The sequence below is a fragment of the Myotis daubentonii genome, chromosome 14 (assembly GCF_963259705.1).
Source record: "Myotis daubentonii chromosome 14, mMyoDau2.1, whole genome shotgun sequence".
NCBI lineage: Eukaryota > Metazoa > Chordata > Mammalia > Chiroptera > Vespertilionidae > Myotis > Myotis daubentonii.
The window spans coordinates 21,279,155-21,298,840 of record NC_081853.1 but is presented as its reverse complement, the minus strand read 5'-3'; the positions used below and the strand labels follow the sequence as shown (position 1 = coordinate 21,298,840).

Genomic DNA, 19,686 nt, shown 5'->3' with positions numbered 1-19,686 from the left:
TATAAGCAGAAAAGCGAGAAGGCTTCCTTTAACATTAATATAATGACATCAGCCAGTAAATTAATATTGATATAATACTATTTAAAACTCATCTGCAAATTTTATTTAAAATGTCTCCATTGTCTCACTAGTGTCCTTTTTCCGGTAGAGGATCAATTAATTTTCCCACACTGCATTTCATGGTAATGTCTCCTTAGTCTCTTCCAGTCTGGAACAATTCCTCCACCAGCCTTTCTCATGATGTGAATACTCTGGAAGAGTATTAGCCAGTTATTTTGTCCTATGTTTCCTTATGATTAGATTGAGGCATGTATTTTTGGCAATAAGACCTCAGAAGTGATGTAACCTTCCCCCATGTTAAGGTTGTATCTAAAGGCCTCTTCTGTGTCTCCAAGCCTGAGAAGTAGGAGCACCCATGTCTGAGGGCAGGAGCAGAGGGAGAGAGAATTTGCCCTTCTTCTGCCTTCTGGGTCTCTTCAGGCCCTGGAGGGGGAGGGGTTGGAGGAAGCCCATCCACCTTGGGGAGAGCCCCCTCTCCTTTACTCAGTTCACCAAGTCAAATGCTAATCTCTTCCAAAAACACCCTCACAGATGCACCCAGCGGTACTGTTTTGCCAGCTATCTGAGCATCACTTTACCCAGCCAAGTTGACTCATAAAATTAATCATCACATGGTTAACAAAATTCAATACGATCATGAATAAACCTGACTATACTGCAAATTAAACACAGAACCACACTGAAGAGAGTGAAGAAATAAAAAAAAAATGAATGCAAATATTTTAGGAAGACAGTATTTGAGAAAATACTGTAAGACTGGAGACAAAAATAACTGTATAGAGATAGTGTACAATAACTAATAAATATGTGTGATTTTCACAGATCTGAATTTATATTCACTAAGGAAGAATTTGACTTCATATAAAAACCTATTTTAAGGAAAGGAGGACAAACCATACTCCCAAATATTTACTCACTCGTTCACTCACTACTCTCTCACTACTCACTCATTCATATATTGATTCAATCTTTAAAATCAGATCATCAACCATGTTTTGACACGTACTCAAGAGTAAATAATCATTCAACATGTAACTTATAAAGCAGAACGCCAACACAGGACTCCTAAAAACCACAGGTGCTTGGAGACTCACCATTGAAATTAACATTGCGGATGTACTTCAGCAACTTCTTGCCCCCAGCTTGCTCCATCTCCGGACAGACGCCCCGGTAGTCAGCACAGAGATCCTTGTTCATGTGATGCAGGGCATGAGCCATCGCGTAGACGGCGTCAATCACGAACTGAACTTTCCCCTCCTGCTCATAGTTGGAATCTTTTCCAATTCTCTCCTGCCCTGCACATTAAAACAAGAAGCACACGAAGATTGGCGCTGAGTAGAATGTCTACATTTGTCTTTCCTTTCAACTACGCATAAAGCAAACTATTTTGAGGACCAGGACAGTGCAAGCCACACAGCCACATGTGACGACATTATTAGGTAGTTTTTAGTAGTTGACTTTGGAGCATATCACACTAATCTTTCCAGTCATTATTACATGAACTTTAGAAGCAGCCACTACACTATTCAAAATGTGATGGTCCCATAGAATTGAGGGCTCACTGGGATTAGGAGCTGAGCTGCCACATTCAAATCTTTAAAGCTCACTTACTCTAGAAAGGTGAGAGACCGGAAGGAAAATGATGGAAAACATATGAAATTCCACACGGAGCTCACTACCTTCTCTATATCTACTCCATCCACCTTCTATGTTGACTGTCTCAATTGTTGGTATTACTGGGAACTCAGATACTTGGGCTAAAAAATCTGGTGTCATTTTTCATTGTTTCCTGACTCTCACTCCCCATTAACCACATACATGTATATGGAGCTAATGAATAGCCAAGTTCTATCAGTTCTACCTCTGATTCACTGAACAGTTTTGGCCAAACTAAAAAATGCCCTACCTATGTGCTCCTCATCTCCCATCCAGATGCAAGGCCACGTGTCTCCATCTCTTCATTCCTCTTTGTCCCTCTTTCCTGCTACAAAGCTCACCACTTCATCCCCATGCTCCAAATGCTTCAATGGCTCTCCGTTGCCTCCAAGCCCTTCCCACTGACAACTGAGAATGTCCATGCCCATCTGCCTAGTGACAGTAAGAACTGACATTGTGTCCCCCACCCCACTGTGTTGGAAGCTTTGCATACATTATTTCTAGCCTCACTTTGTGAGATAAATATTATTTATCCTCGTTATCCAGATGGGAAAGCTAAGCCTTATAGAGATTAAATCATCTTTCCATCGTCATTTACAGACAGATCAATGATGACCATTCAGGCTTGTCTGGCCCCAAAGCCTTCTCCCTATGTTGGCCTATCCCAGGCTTTCCCTACATTTTTTATTGCCAGATAGGTACACTTTTTTATTGTTGTTCCAGACATGTACTTTTTTTTATTGTTCCAGACAAGTATATCTATTTTTTTCCTGAATACATCATAAACTCCAATGTTAAACAATCTTTGCTCATGCTCCTTACTTTGCTAGAAATGTCCTTCCCCCTTGCTTTTGCCCATCATAATTTAATTTTCTCTCCATGGCACAATTCAATGGTATCCTACACTGAGCCCCTCAATCACGATGAACGATTTTACAAAACATTTCAGATCTTTATTGTAACATTAATAATATCACTATATTTTAATGCTCTAAAATTTCATTTCTTTTCTTATATTCCCAACACTGAACAAAGCATTTAGTATCTAGCAAATTCTAAACAACAGTTGTATTAAATTACACAGTCATTTAGTTCAAGGTACCAGGAACTCTCTTTAGACTTCTTGTCCCTCTATGAGAAATAATTAGCCACAGACTGCCTTCCACTTTCATAGCACCAATCTCCAAACTGTTTCCTACAGCACGTTTGTGCAGTAAAGACACAACAGGAATTTTGCAACCCCATCTTATTCTCCTGCGAAGGGTTCCTGACAGTTAAATAATTGTAGACTTCTTTACCAGAGAACTGTTTGGAGCATTTACTTTTATTAAAAAAAAAAAAGTATAATTTCCAAGAAGAAAACTCAGAATTTCCCAAATTTACTTGAATTTGCATCTTTCCTTTTCAGAGCACACATCACTATATTATATGGCAGACACTTCTGCGGTTTATGTGCATATCATTTAAGCAACAATCAACTGATACTCACTGGTAGTTACTTGATTTAGGCCTTTCAGCATGTTTAGAGTAAGATTTTTTTTAAACGTGTTTTTATTGATTTTTAGAGAGAGAAAGAGAGAGGGAAAAAGAGAGGAACATCAGTGTGAGAGTGCAACGTCAACTGGCTGCTTCCTGCACACCCTCTACCAAGGATTGAGCCCCACAACCCAAACATGTGCCCTGACCAGGAACTGAACCAGCAAATGGTACACAGGATGACACCCAACCAACTGAGCAACACAGGCCAAGGCTAGAGTAGGAATGTTCTTTTTTAAGATAAAATTCCTCATGAATTCCTACTGCTACTTCCGATTCAAACCCAGGACTAGTGGGTGTTTCCTAACCGTGGCACTCGTACACCTCTACCTCCCCTTTTCCTGAGAAAAATCCTCGTTCCTAACGATACCATTATGATTATTCATTCACTTTATCCCATGGTATGCAGATAACGTTGTAAGAAAAACCATCATGTCTAACAAACAGACTAATGTAATGTAATGAACGGCCTTGTGCAAATATGTGCTTTTCAATTTTTGTCTGGGTATTTTGGTGATAGATTCTGAGAAGTGGGGCTGCTTTGTTAAAGAGTAAATTCATATGTATTTTTGTTAATTATTGGCAGATTCCTCTTTAACAGGTTTGCACCATGTTGCTTTTCCAGAAACAAAAGAAAAGAGTGTTCATTTCCCTACCACCTCACCACCCAAGTGTATTGTCAAACTTGGATTTTTAATCAGTTATGAAAAAAATGCAACAAGTGTGTTTTTATTTTTTAAGGGGAGGTTGAACATCTCCCTTTAAAAAAGCCATTATATTTCTTTTTCTGTAAACAGTCTATAATCTAGCCAATTGTTGTAAAAAGTTGTTGGTCATTTCTCTAATTTTAAAGGCTTTTTATTAATTTAACATATTAATTCCTTGAGACTAAGTTGCAACTATTTGTCCAAGTTTGTAATTTTTCTTTAACTTTAGGTATTTCTTTTGGGAAAAAAAATTACATTAGGTAAAAATTGTTTTGTTTTGTTTTTAAAATGATCAGTTTCTTTTATTCTTATTGCTTCTGGATTTTCAGTCATGGTTGGAAAGAAATGTCCCCACTCTCAGAGTATAGAAGATCCATATTTTCTTCTAGAATTTGTTTTTTAAAGATATATATATATATGTTTGATCCACTTAAAATGTATTCTGGTGTAAAGTATGAAAAATAAATGAAAATTTATCTTTTTCCACATAGCTCTTCAGTTACAACATATACCAGTTGAGCTTTTCTCACCGATTTGAAGTGCTGCCTTTATTATATACGAAATGTCCATATAAATTGGGTCTCTTTCAGGATTTTAAAAATTTGTTTCATTGTACCAATATTAGAGTTTCACTTATAAAAGTTCTATGATATATTTTAATAACTGATAGGTTACCCTTCTCTCTCACTATACATGTTCACCCACCAAAATTGTTCATGTTTCCCATATTTTCCTGGTTGTTTTTATTTACTTATTTACTCAAACAAACTTTATCACCCATTTATCTAGCTTGAGAAAGAAAAAACCTAATGGTACATTATCTGGGCTTACGATGTATTTATAAATAAACTTAGCGAAAACATATCTTTATGAAGGTGAGTCTTTCTATCTGTGTCTTTCCATTTGCTCAAGGTTTGCTTTGCCTCCTTCAATAGTGTTTTAAAGTCACTCTCATGTAGGTTTGAGTGTGTTGGTGAAGCTAGCCTATGTATGAGATTTATTTTTGCTAATATAAATATCAGATACATACGTATATATACACACACTCACACCTCCTATATAACAAAGAGATAATATGGTAATTAAACTGGACAGCGGTTCTGGAATGACCTGTGGGAGAGGCCGTGGGGCTGCAAGGCAGCCAGGGTACAAGGGCTGAGCCCCTTGCACAAATTTCGTGCATCGGGCCTCTAGTGTGTGTGTGTGTGTGTGTGTGTGTGTGTATTGCTATGTGTATTCTCACTGGTTTTTTGGTCATATACATAAAAGTCATTTTTTTGTTTTATTGTGGTTACTATTTTTCAGCTCACAAAACATTTTAAACATAGTGCAAGTTTGAAAGAATTTTCCAGTGAACCCACCATCCAGATTCTTATATTAACATTTTACTATACTTATTTTATAGGGCCATTCATTTTCTAATATTCCTTTAAAACCTGCTACTTTACAAATTTCTCTTATGATTTATAGTACTTAAAAGAGGCAATCTTGAAGGCATTATGACCACTATAAAATATATACTATGAAATGGGTTCAGACTAATAATTCAGGAGAGCAGTTTCTGAACCGCACTCATAAAGACATTCATCCCAGAAAGAATGCCTTGAAAAATAATTGCAATGTTTTAAATAATGAACCATTTTATTATTTGTGAAATACTGCAGGCTTTATCCCTCTCTTGGAGAGTCACCAGGTACCTTAGCATATTAAAGGCTCTAAGACTTACAGGATACATTTGTCTTTGGGGTTACCAGGACTAGAAAAACGTGCCCTTATATCAAGAAAATCAGAAGTGGCCAGTTCATTAAAAAAAAAAAGTTTAAAGTTACTTCCCCTGCTGTGGCAGACACAACTGTCTGTCCCTTTCTGAGAGTTTCTGGCTATTAATTTACCACCTGCCCCTCCTCCCCTAATAGAACTCTATTCTCTAGATGTTGGTGGCCTGCTGTAGGGGTGAGCGGCTCTGGACTTCTCTTGAGCCTCACTGAGTCAATTCTGTTTGTTTAAGCCAGGGGTCAAACTACGGCCCGCAGGCCACATGCAAATACAAGTATTGTATTTGTTCCCATTTTGTTTTTTTACTTCAAAATAAGATATATGCAGTGTGCATAGGAATTTGTTCATAGTTTTTTTTAAACTATAGTCTGGCCCTCCAACAGTCTGAGGGACAGTGAACTGGCCCCCTGTTTAAAAAGTTTGAGGACCCCTGGTTTAAGCCAATCCGGTTTCTTCCCCAAGGGCTAATTTAGGAACAGGCATGGTATCTAATTCTAACCAGTGAGATGGAAGAAAGGAGTTTAGTTGGGAGCTCCTGAAAAACTTTATTTGCTTTAAAAAATAAAAGACGGGCTCAATTGTATCAAAAGCAACACACACACACCCCTACCTTCTGCAGTTACTCTAGTCACTTTGTGGTCCTGAGGCAATCACACAGCATAAAAATGACAGCAGGATAAAAATGTGTTAGAGAGATGAAGATACAATTGATCTGTGAGTTGCCAAATATTTTCCAAATTCTTTGAACACTACACTTCTTATCCATACACCACTTGATAACATTCTAACGGACAAGCATTAAGCATGCCTCCCCCACAACCAAAGTGAAACAGTGAAATGCAGTTTTAAAGTGTGGCGATGCCCTGGCCTCCTGTGGGGTTCCATTGGGTGAGTCTCTTCTGTGCACCAAGAGGTCCCTCGTTCGATTCCGGGTCAAGGCACATGCCCGGGTTTTGGGCTTGATCCCTGAGGGAGGCAGCTGATGGATGTGTTTTTTCTCTCACCCTTCCTCTCTCTCTAAAATATTCAATAAAAACATATATAAAAATATAAAGCATGGTGATTGTGGTGGTGTTGAGAGGAAGGTGAGCGGGGAGTGAAAGATGGTGTAAGGGGGTAAATGTTGATGGGAAAAATAAAATAAAAAGTTCAAAAATATATTTAACATAAGTTGAAGTAGGAAAAAATAACTTTTTCCTTTAATTCTCAGTGAATAGATCACCCTTTCCATTTTCCTGACTGAGGTGTCATTACATTCTCTCCTGGGATAAAAGGCCTCTCTTTTCATCACATGTCTCAGCAAAGAGTCCGAGGTTGAGGTAAAATGAGGTGAACTCTGAAGCATTATCTTTTACATCAGCATGCAGAGAAGCTTGCCCTCTGAAGTCTCCTGATTTTCTGCTCCATTGTTATTTTTACCCAAAGAGTCCAGTCTTTTAACCTTCTGTTGACTATACTGTCAGCTGCACTACATAAGAATGACCCATAAACTTTCACTACCGGGATTGCTAGTGCTCGTTCAGTTGGAAGGACCTGCTTAACTTGCCCATTTTAACATGCTGCTTTCTCAGAATGCATGCCTTAGACCACTACTGGGGTTTTAATTATTTATATTCACATTTCAATGTGGACACCAAAAGAAAGACAGGATGGGAGCTGGGCAGGAAACACATGGGAAGGTGTGCTAATGCAGACTTGAAAACATACCAGAAAGGGTCAGGAAATGTGAACTGGCCCAGTGCTCGCCTTCTGTTGCCAAGGAGTGAACATTTGTGAGTTTTGTTTGGATTTCATGTGTGAATTGAAGCCATGTGCTTTGGGAAGACTTTTGTGAAATCATGCATGCTTGTGCTGACTGTGCTTTTAAACCTTGCATTCAACACATTTTACATTAGTTAACATAAAGCATCAATCTATATACTTCTTACAGCTGAAGTTCTGAGTATTGCTGTATATAATGAACTAAAATACTAATAATTGGAATCTATTACCAATGACAAATACCCCTAATAAACAGGACAAGAATGTGCCACAGGAGATTTGAGGATAGAGTCAGGACATTTTTTAGTTGTGACAAAACAGATAGATCCTGTGTAAAGAGGATGCAAGGCCAGCAGGTTGGACATCATGGAGGGCTAGGTCGACATGGCAGGACTCTGAAAAAAGCCAAGGTCACCCAGCAAGCCTTACTAAGATGCTACTGCAGTCCCTCCCATAACTTAATAAATAACTCCATTTTCTTGATAACCTTTATTTCTTCTGAGTATACATTTATCTTTATAAGATACATTTATACATTTATCTATATTTACATTTATCTTTATAAGATGAATGTTAATAGTAAAATAAGGTCATGTGTTCATAGAAATTGACCGTGTTGCCATCTCTTACAGCGACCACACTTATAGAATCTCAGAGTAACAACCCAGGCCTGCAAGGAGTACCAGTAGAAGGGAAGTCAGAAGACCTGCATTGAGTCAAAAGCCTGTAGTAGACCTGTCTAGTTTTACTCAGTGGTTAGAGAGTTGACCCAACGACGAAAGGATCTTAGGTTCAAGGGCACATACCTGGGTTGCAGGTTCCCCACCCCAGTAGGGGCGCATGTGGGAGGTAACCAATCAATGTGTCTCTCATATCAATGTTTCTCTCACTCTCTCTCCCCTCCTCCCTTCCACTCTCTCTAAGAATCAATGGAAAAAATACCCTCGGGTGAGGATTAAGAAAGAAAAACACCCGTAGTGAGAGTTATGAGAGTTCAGTGGGATGACTGTCTCCCAAAAAGAATGAGGGCGTCCAGGGCCATAGTGCTGTGGGCAGCATGTGTTCACACACATTTTCTGTGCACCCGGTTCTGTGCCAAGCACTCTTCACAGTTTAATTTTAACCCTCATAACTCTCTCTTGGGGAGGTATTGTTTCTTCCATTGGCCAGCCATTCCCTGCCTCTCTGTTACTTTACTAGGCATTATAGACACTTAGGTAAATGGTTCCTACCAGGACCGCACACGGAAAGCGATAACTGGGATACTTTCCTCTTCATTTTTTTTTTATTTCCAACATACGTTTAGAGCCAAAAGTAATCTCAAAATTCATGCTAATCCTGACTTTTGCATCCTCTTATTTCCACTGCAAGGAGGAAATGGGTGGTTTCTTCCCTGGCCTCTCCCCTCCAGTGGAAAAGTTAATACCCAGAAAAATCAGCGGAAGGCTGGCAGAAGAACAAAGAAAACAAAGGAAAAATGCCAGATGACTTACCAACTGATTCTCTACCTCGGCGATTTTCAGCCTTTTTCATCTCATGCCACACACAAACTAATTACCAAAAGCCTGGGGCACACCTGAAAATCTATTCATTTTTTTTGCAGATCTGACAAAAATAGGTATAATTTTGATCCATTCACACTGGATGGTTATTGTTGTGTTGGCTGTTGTCACTTATTTATTTATTTGCCAATCTAAGGGAGACGGGGTCAGTGTCCCTGACTAAATAGTCAGGTTATCACATGTTTTATAACTTCTTGCAGCACACTGGTTGAAAATCGCTGCTCTACCTTGATGGCCAAAATTTAGTTGCAATGGAACCCTTAATATCCTAACATACTCATTGAATATAGTTATAAATTCAAAAATAGTTCTAGCAAGGGAGGAAAACAATGTCTAGCCACAAACCCTCCTTTCTAGTCATTTTCCATGCCGGATGCTTCCTGGAGAGCTACTTAAGTGTTACTTAAAACTGTTTTCTTCTGCTAATGCATGTTCAACTTCCAGGTTAAGTGCAAGCAAGGGTAGTATGCAGCCAGTAAACCTGGCTGAGATAGGGCAGTGTGGGGTGGGGTGGTAGGTTTCACACAATGCACAGGGGAATGTCTCAGCCCCAATGTTTATAGCCCCCAGAAGTGTGGAAGGGGTTCAGAGAGACTCAACCAAGACCAACCGTAGTCTGTTGTAGGCAATGCCAGCCAGCTTGGCTAAGGTAAGAACGGCTCCTCTGAACCCAACAAGGAAACTCGCTGTGACAAACAAGAAAAAGGCGTGTTTTCTTAAAGCAGTGCATCGATTCCATTTCCATTTCTCACAGACTTTCTCTCCTCTGATTTCTTAAGCCAAATTTCTACTTCTACAGTGTTGGTTGCGTCAACATTCTTTCCAGAACTAACTTAAAAATTTAATAACAATTAAAAATAATACTTCCAAAAATTCCTATCCTCTTAACCCATTCTTCAGCCCAAACCCCTTTCAAATGCAGTGCTGGCTTCTAAAAATTCTGTCTCTGCCATCCCAGCAGTTGTATTCAACTGGAACTTTCAGAATATTAACAGAATGATTTATCCAACATGTACTGAGATGCCAGATGTAGTAATTGGTCTGTGCAACCACCAGTAGTAGCTGCTGAAACCGTGAGTGGAAAGGCCGGTAGGCATTTTATAGTGAACAGACCAAGGTGACAACACTGGAACCATTATCTAGTCTTTTCCTACTGCCCCCCCCCCATCCTTTTCCTCCTCCTCTGGCTTTAGACATTAACAAGTAACTTGATTCAGAAAAAGGTAGTGTGTGTGTGTGTGTGTGTGTGTGTGTGTGTGTGAGAGAGAGAGAGAGAGAGAGAGAGAGAGAGAGAGAGAGAGAGAGAGAGAGCGAGCTGAACCTGATCAAGCTTTGGGATCTATAGACAAATTTACAGGAAACACAGAAAATGAGAAACATGTAAATCAACATTTCAGAGATGTATACAGCAAAATCCAAAAGTGAGACATTCTATAGAAATAGTATAAGCTGTTTTCTTTAACAAACAATTGGCAAGGTAAAAATAAAGAGGAACATTTTTAGATTAAAAAGACTTAGATATATCAAAAAATGTTGTGTTTGCACTTTTAGATCCACATGTGAGAAAACCAACAATATAAACATATTTGTGAGAAAAGTCAGAGACTATTTGATGATAAGCAAATGTTTGTTTTGTTTGTTTGTGTATGTGTGTGTTTATGTTACATATTTTAAGAGCACCTATCTCTTAGAGATGCATACTGCAGTATTAAAAAATATAAATGTTAAGGTGAACTTTAAATTGGCCAGTAGTGAGAGAAAAAGAAGTGTCCATATGTAAAAATAAATTGTCCACATATTGAATGCTGTGTGGTTCAGTGATGGGTACATGGGGATTCATCATACTGTTCTCTCGGCTTTTGGCTTTTGAGTTTGTTTGAAAGATCTCATTATACTAATGCAAATAAAAGAAGAGGGGGGAAAAAGAGTATGAAGATAAGGAACAAAACAAGAAGAAAAAAACACTCAAAAAGAAGAATATTGAGATTAAGGTAAAGGGAAATAGGCAGGGAGGCAGTAAAGATGAAGTTAGTTGTATTTAAGTGACACCTACTATGCGCCTGACACTCAAATAGAGACAATGGCTACAGATACAAACATGGAACCCTTTTATGCTCCCACACGCCACAGCTCTGGTCAGATGCTGTTATGGAAAAGCAGATTCTATGTCTCATGTCAGGTCTCACAGAAAGATTATTCTGTTTCTGGGGCATTTATGAAGGGGCACACATACTGTAGATGCTATGGCATATGGGCAGGGTCTTTGACTCCCATGGTCTAATGTCTCTTCCTAGCAGGTATGTTGTGGGTTGGAATGATTTTGTTCACTGGCACCAGGATCCTTTGCTTCCTGAGACGCAGAGAAAAGGCATAAGGGAATTCATCCCACTGGGGGGTTTGAAAGGACTTCTCAGAATAATCACCAATGAAATCTCATAGAAAAGGCCATTGCTTAGCTCCAGTTGAGCTGCATATCAAGTACTAGTGACTGAACAAAAAAAGGCATAATATATATTGAAGTCCCCAGAGGCAAGTCTCAGTCTTAATCATTGCTTTATGCCCAGAACCCAAAACAGGGCCTGGAATATAATGAATATCCAGTAAATGCATGTTTAATGAAGGTTGAAAGAATGAATGAATATACTAGAAAGGGAGATAAAGGAGCAAGTAGCTTCTGTAAATGATTAGAAAAGAAAGGTGGCAATCCTTCACCCTGGATAGCTGGCGGCTGAGATGGAGAGCTTAATTCAGGTGACCAGATGATTGTAGGCTGAGATTGAGAGAAAATGGCAACACACCAAACCGTGATATTTCGGATCATTTTCTTCAACTGGGTTCTTATGTGGCTAAGGACTCTACTTATCATTGCTTCCACTGATTTCCACTAAGTCATTCAAGTAAAGGTGAAAAGAATATTCTGTTAGGTTTTTTTTAAAGTTGAGATTCATTTTACACTAAAACATGCAGATGAATACATACCTCTTCACCTACACTTTCGACCATTTAGTCGTGGTCACTCAAAAATAAAATAGATTCCTTCCTATTGAGTCCTAACAATATTCATAAATGATGAGAAATGTAGTTGATGGAATTCTCAAGAGTTTCTAAAGACTCTTCACTTCCTAGAAATGTCACATTCCACCTGTGTTAAGAAAAATAGAACAGCTATCCTGACAAGGAAAAAAATCTTAACAACTCCTAACCAGAAGGTAGAAACTGACAGTTCACCAGTCAGAACACACTTGATAATTTGCCTGAAGAGCAACTAGCCATATCCTGCTACCTGAGGAAGAAAAATAAAGGCTTAGTTTAAAACATATGTTGCCAATATGATTTAATTGGGAGAAAGTCCTTCAAAATCTCAACATTTTAAAACCAAAATGTGATGGCATTTCTATCTCTCCTGTAATGAACTCAATCACTGCCCAAGGAAAAGATCTTGGAGCATGGAGGCTGGTAGCAGACAAACCTGAGTTGAAATTCTGCCTTTGCGTGCATTATGCTTGTGACTAAAAGGAAGTTATATAACATCTCTAAACTTGTTTCTTCACCTATAAAAAAATACTCATTATGAAAGAGAAACATAATTCTCCCCGTGTGGCTAGAAATTTTATCACTCACATTGCTTCCAAGCACACAGTCAGAAACAGACTACCAAAATCAAGCTCAATGTTTACCTAACCACTCCTGGGATTGGTAGTTTCACCCCTAGGCTTCATTTCCAAAGCTCACCTGCATCTTCATAGGCTCAAGTGACCATCCTTCTCCAGACCACTCTCAGAACTAAATCCTTCATGCCTTCCATCCAACCTTCGCTGGAGACTGCCCATGGGACAAGCCTCTCTGATCATCCTTGACATGCCAAGCTCTTACCTCCATATGTTAACTTCCTTGCTCAACCACCATCTCCTATGCACAAGTCCTTCTGGGTCTCTGGAACTTCTAATCCACATTGATCATTCCTTAATCTAACCATATTTCCTAACTTAACTAAAACACTGATGTTTCCTGAGAACACTGCTTAACCCTACAGATCTTTTAAGTGGAGATATTTTCTTTCCTTGCATAACCCAATACAATTAGCATCCTATAAATTATTTTTCTCCCTTGTAAAAACCTGCTCCATTGAGTCTTACCCCTGTGGGTCTTGACCCGTTTGTCAAGTACTGTGAAGGGTCTGAGGTTTTACCATACCTGCAAGCCTACATATTATCCTGCCACAGGTTCATGGATGTTGGCAGGAGACATGAGACTCATGGGTCAGAGACAAGGGCTTTATTTCTCACAGAAATAGTAGTAGTCAGAACATCAGCATTTTCAGGCTCTGGTTCCCCAACTCCTAAATCACACAAGGTGACAGAAAGAGGACCAAGTTACATAATGGACTGTGACACAGGAGAGGAACCTAGAGCTTAGGCAACCTGGTCGTTCATAGTGATAGCAGCCATCATTCCATTGCTGCTATCATCTACTACAAGTGTACTGTGTGCCTCCACCGCTGACTTCTGAGTTGTAGACATACGTACTGAATTGCCTTCTTAACCTTTCTGGCCAGATGCTCATGTCTAAAAGGAAATAAACCTGTGCCCTTCCCACTCTCAAGACCTTGCCTGTCGAGGATGCCTGCACTGGATAGACTGTCTCCCAGACCCACTCATCACCTTTCTCTACGTCCCAAGGAGCTCACTTGGATAGACAAAATTGAAGAACTCTTGCCTTTTGATATCCAGTTGGTTTTGGCCCATGGAAGTCACAGGCAGGAGATTGGAAGGAAGGATGATGGTTTGGTCTTAATATTACTGGTCTGGTTCTCTCCTCATCAGTAGCCTCTTTTAGCAGCTATTCCACCAGGATTGTGGTACCTCCTTCTCCTGCCCCTGCGTGCACTTCCAGTCTGGGGGTGATCATGGTTCTCTGTGTTACTAGGTCAGGGGCATGGCACTATCCTCTGTTACCTCAAGGAACACCTATGATACGTTGCAGATAGTCTCTTTATGAAACACTTTAAATATTCCAGTTTGAATGAGCCACTCTTTCCTGCTTGGACTCTGATGGATACATCCAGCTGTGTGAACCAGAAATAGTAGGGTAATGGTGACCAAATTACAGAGATTCTGATTCCCAAATACAGCTTATAAGATGTTTAAATTATATTTTCCTAAGGGCTTAAAATTGTCATAGGACAAAGTTAGGGCCTATTTATTTATTTATTTATTTATTTATTTACTTACTTACTTACTTACTTTGTGTTCATTATAAATAAATCTATATATATTAAAGCCTAAGCAACCATTATGACTGAACAACCAGAATGACTGGTTGACCAGTCACTTTGATGCACACTGACCACCAGGGGGCAGCTCCTGCATTGAGCGTCTGCCCACTGGTGGTCAGTGCGCTCCCACAGCCAACCTTCCGCAGCCCTGCCCTCTGGCTGGCCAACCTCCAGGGGTCCTTTCCTTGGCCAGCCAGCCGCCCAGTAGGCCTTGATCACTGGCCAGGTTGAGAGACCCCACCTGGGTACAAATTCGTGCACCAGGCGTCTAGTATAATATAAATATGATGGTAATCCTTACATGCCAGGAGGTGCCACTTTTATAAATCACCGTTTACAAGGGTAAAACACACTGCCCAGTGGTTCAAATCCCAGCTCTGCCAGGCACCAGCCAAGTAACTCTGGGCAAGCCACTTAAACGTCCAGGAAGTTGGCTTTTATCTTTCTCTCCGGGAGACTGTAATGTCATCAGCTCTGCTGGCTCTGCTGAATTGTAGGGATGATCAGATGACACAGGGGATATGAACACAATTTGAAGGCTCTAAACACGTCTCATGATAAAGATAAGTCAGCACCCAAGCATACAGAAAAATTACCCAATCTCGCCAGCTTTCTAAGAAGTGCAAATCAAAACAGAGGCAGCATTCCAGTAGGTCTGCCAGGGCTGAATACATTTGTATAGTCCTTTCCGAAAACAATCTGACAATACACTTCAATTGTCCGAAATACTGTCCTGTGAAGCTGTAAGGATAAAAATAGGCAATGCTTCTAATGTGTGAGGCAATGTACTAGGCACTTTGCATGCCTTAACTCGTTGAGGGCTTCTCCTCAAAACACAAAACTCCCTTAGGCTATTACCATTTTACAAATTAGGAAAGGGGCACAGAAATGCTAGGCCCTACGCTAGGCTTCATAGCCAGAATGGGGCAGTAAACAAAACTGATTTCAGGAGTTTTGTTCTTTCCTACTCCTAACGACTTTTAAAATTCATCACCCAAAAAGAAGGAAAAAGCAGGAGGTTTTATATGTCTTAATATATACCTACTTGATTACAGGATGAAACAGTGCCATGTCAGAAAGTACCTAATAAGCATGGACTGTTTTATTATTTTTATTGCTATGGTTTTAGCCCTGCATCTGATTTCTTCCTCATAGCTTATAAAATGCAGCAATTCTTCTTCAGTTCTGGGAATAGCAGTGATCAATGTGGGGGGTGGGGGGGGAGCGGGGAGGGGGACAATATGTTCCCTAGTCCCCCATCCCTGTGAATTTTTCTATTTTACAGGAAGGAATGGCTGATATATTCCAGTTCATTGGATTTTGGGATTACCACATTTTTACTTAAAATGAACACTTGTCAACTCGAATAAGAGCTATTTCTTTGTGTGTCAACATAATGGGCTTAGGAAACATTTAACATGTGCAGCCCAGTGCATCCTACGAAGCCCTGATTCAACCCATGGGGTGAATTTCTGAAAGAAACTCAAGTTCAGCAAGCTGGGCATGTCAGGAAAACAAAGGCATACCCCACCTGCCCCTCCTCCCCAGTTTGATCCATCGCAAATAATGTGTTATGCAGAGCAGATGTTTGCGGTAAGCATGCCAAGTAAAATTCTCAACTACTTGTGAAGCTCCTGCTCCTCGCCTGACCTGCACTGAGGCTGGCACGTAAGCAGGGAACTGAGGCCGGGCTGCACTGAGCGTGCAGCTAAGTACAGGAGGCAGAGGTTCAACACATTCTCCCGCTAATGAGGGCAGCAGCACAAACCGAGGCAAGTGCAGCAGAAGGCACAGGAGGTGGGAGACTAGATAGCAAAGAATCTGACCCAGATCCTGGGGGTCATCAGCAGAGGCAACACTGAGATGTGAAGGTGACTATTAATTAGTTGAAAGCTGTACTGAGGAAAGGGAATCGCAGGCAGAGGAAACAGCACAGCACATGCCTGGCCCTGTGGGAGGGAGAGCCCAGGTGCCTTTATACGAAGAAGGAAACGAAGATGAGAGCACAGCAGTCTGAGATGGACCCCAGCCACAGGGGCCCCAGAAGCCACACGTCTTCCTTCAAACAGGTCTGACCATTACAATGTCTTAAATATAGAGGGTGACACAGTTAGTTCTGTGTGCTAAAAATACCACCCATTTAGGCTTTGAAACGTTCTTGAAATTCACTGACACTTCTGCAATCTCACAGCTTGTCCAAGGAAAGAGGATCTGTTGAAATATACAGCCTGTGCTGCAGGCATGGTTTATGTAGCAGCCCCGTTAACAGCCAGGCTGTCAGGCGTTAACGCCCACTAATTATTTAGCCCAACGATTTTTGTGCACTTGTTTTCACATCAAGGGAACCGCTTCAGCTTGGCTCTTGGCATCGTTTTCTTTTTATATTTGTGTGTTCCCTTTTTTAAATTGAATTCTGAAGTGTAACCTTTTGTTACAAACTTGTCTGAAACTTAATCGTGATAGTTGAGGTTTTTCTCAAATGAAAACGCAATGGCGTCTTGTCATTCAACATTTCTCTCCCATAGTAAGTTGCCCACTTCTGCCAGAACACTGGACCACTTTGGAAGCGCGGTTTATAACAGTTCCTCCAATATCGGGAAGCTCTTCCTTAGAGCTATTATCTCGTGCTGCCTGGGTTTCTCACTCCCTCAGTCCCTATCATTGGCTTTGACAGGGCTGTAGGCACGTTTGTCCGTCCCATCCTAAAAGGACAAAGTCCCACGGGATGAAAAACAGAAAAGTTTCTGGTTGCGGCTGCAATCCCCTGTTGTCTAATTATGCTGCCTGTGAGACGAGGCATTTTAATCCTGTGTCTTTGTGTACAAGCTAACAGTTTTTCATCAATTTAGGAAAGTTTGAGAGTAACTGGAAAATATTGCCCTATTTTGAGTGTAGGAGAGAAGAAAAGAAATGAGGTCAATTCTCTGGCTCACTGCAGCTGTTGATAAGTGAGGACCCAAGGATCAATGCAGGATCGTTATCAATTATGTCCTCCTCAGAGCCCTTAGGTGGCCAAGTGTCGCCAGGTGAGGGAATGGCTATGTAAATGAAACCATGAAGTTTCCCCAAAATGAGAAAGGGCCTATTCATGTCTGATTTTCTGTCTCAGAAGGCCACCAAGAGGAGAAAGAGCCTGGGGAGAAATCAGTAAGTAGTATTTACCTTTGGGTTGATTCATCTGAGCCACAGTTTCCTCATCTGTACAATGGGAATGCTAACCCCGCCCAGACAGTCAAGCTGTTGTAATCTCTGCCGACCATCTTCCTAGAGTAATTCTGTGCTCTTGTTTTCTAGTTCAGCCTCTAACTTCTTTCACAGCACTAATCTCAATTTGTAATTATTTGATTTCTCTTTCTATGGTTCTGTTTGCCTTCCATCCTGGAATAGAAGTTCCTTGAAAGCAAAACCTTGTCTGTGTTCTCAAGTCCAGCACAGGCACTGGCCTAGCTAGTCAACCACATCTGTTAAGTGCACAGGGCACGACAGAAGGCATGAGACAGTGAATGCGTGCCATCAGTTGATGGGCTTATTCTAGTTTTCGCATTAGTAGCTATACTCTCTGATAAGTCACAGAATTTCCCCCGAGTTCAGCTTTGTCCTTATTGAATCTGTTAAAGGGGGATGATACCAGCTTTGTCTATTTCACAGGGTTGATATAGTCATCAAATATGGTGATATCCCGACTCTGAAATGTGTACTGATATCACTATACAGGCAAGAACTTTTAAACGAAAGAGAGGACAAGATTAGAGATAAAAATAAAGGAAGGCCAGGCAGTTTGAGCCATGGAGGGCGTTCTCTTTTTTGTTTTTGTTTTTACAAAGGCCAAAGGTAACAGAAATCCTACCACCAACAACCACTGAACCCACTGAGCACTCACTATTTCCACAGGGCACACCCCCACTTAGTCCTCACTCATGACCACATGCTGTGGGGACTATCGTTATCCCATTTTACAGATGGGGAAATAAGGGACTAAGCACGTTTCAGTAGCCTGCCCAGGTGAGGCAGGAAGTGAAAGGGCTGGGGTTCAAACCTAGGCACTCTGACTCTTCAAGCCAGAACTGCTTTCGTGAGTCCGCCCAGAGCACCTTCAGCAGGCAGCGTAAATACTGCTTCTCCATCAAGGAAGCTCTGCTTTCAGTCCCCTCAGAGCTACCTTCTCCCAGGAACGTAAATGATACATAATAAATAGCATTTGAGGATGAGGAAATGGGAAACCTTTCCATGTGTTCACCCACATACTTGATCTACTGCTATTGGAAATAGTGAGAGAGTTAGAGGGAGCCCTAGAAAGTTCTTATCTGGGTTTATATATGGTAGATATTTATCCTGTGAGCATAGTTTTATTCTCTAGAAAAGTGACTATGCCGCTGCACACACTGTAAACACCCAAAATGCTTTCAGTGTCCCTATTTCTCTTTGCAGGAGGAAAAGGTTAAAAAAGGAGACCTGTATAACCAGAAGCTCTTGCTGAGGAAAGCTCTGTTCCATTGTAGCTCGCTTGATGGCCCTTGATAAGTCATTCAACAGCCCTTTCTCACACCTACAAATGCATGAGGCATCCGATTTATAACACTTACATCGCTTACAAGAGGCACTTTGTTTACAAGGACTGCTGCTGAGAGGACTCACATGCATTCATTCCCCTCATGTAGGAATTCCTTCTCATTAACTGCCCGGCCTGATAGACTTCCCGATAATGGAAAGGCCTTCACTCCCATTTGTTTGTATAGCCACTGCCTGTTAGAGTTAATGAGAAAGAAATGGCATACAGTTCAAGTAATTATGGCTTCTAGCATTTATGGAACAGTTTTGCATGGACGCCCCTGGGATTTCAACTTGGGGTTCTAGTACCTGGATAGATTGTGCACAGAATTAAACACAGCTCCTGGAGGTGCCTTGCTGTTTGAGGACTTTGTGGAAACATGGCCCGTTTGCGGTGGAGACCACTTTTTAAACTCTGTAGGGTTGGTGGCAGAAAGAGTTCATTTCCGGCAGGGTCCATCTCTAAGGTGAAGATAGCCCGTCGCCACCTTGGGCACAATGTTTAGTGCCACATTTGTACTATTTAGTAAAGACAAGCACCGGCCTGCCTTCTATGGTTGTGTTCATGTAGTATTGAACTTTGGTTGTGTTCATATAGTTTTGAATGGGAATAGTCACATATATGAGGATGTCATCTTAATGACACAATATTGCATATTCTCATATGTGTACATGTAAATAATGTGGCTCTATCCCACAACCTTGGAAGCCACAGTGCTCCAATTCATTGCTTTAGGAAAGAAGATAACAGAACAGAAAAAGAAGATTGACTTTTGAGTTTTATGTGGTCAGTACTCATCTCTGA

The 19,686-nt window shown here is 40.7% G+C and overlaps 1 protein-coding gene across 1 annotated transcript in view; it reads right to left on the bottom strand.

Annotated features, from left to right (window-relative positions):
- GRM7 (glutamate metabotropic receptor 7) overlaps nt 1-19,686 on the bottom strand; it is a 754,621-nt gene that overhangs the window by 261,886 nt on the left and 473,049 nt on the right. The window contains exon 6 of the mRNA XM_059662903.1: nt 1,155-1,355. Within this exon, the coding sequence (XP_059518886.1) occupies nt 1,155-1,355 (201 nt within the window). The remainder of the gene's footprint in view (nt 1-1,154; nt 1,356-19,686) is intronic.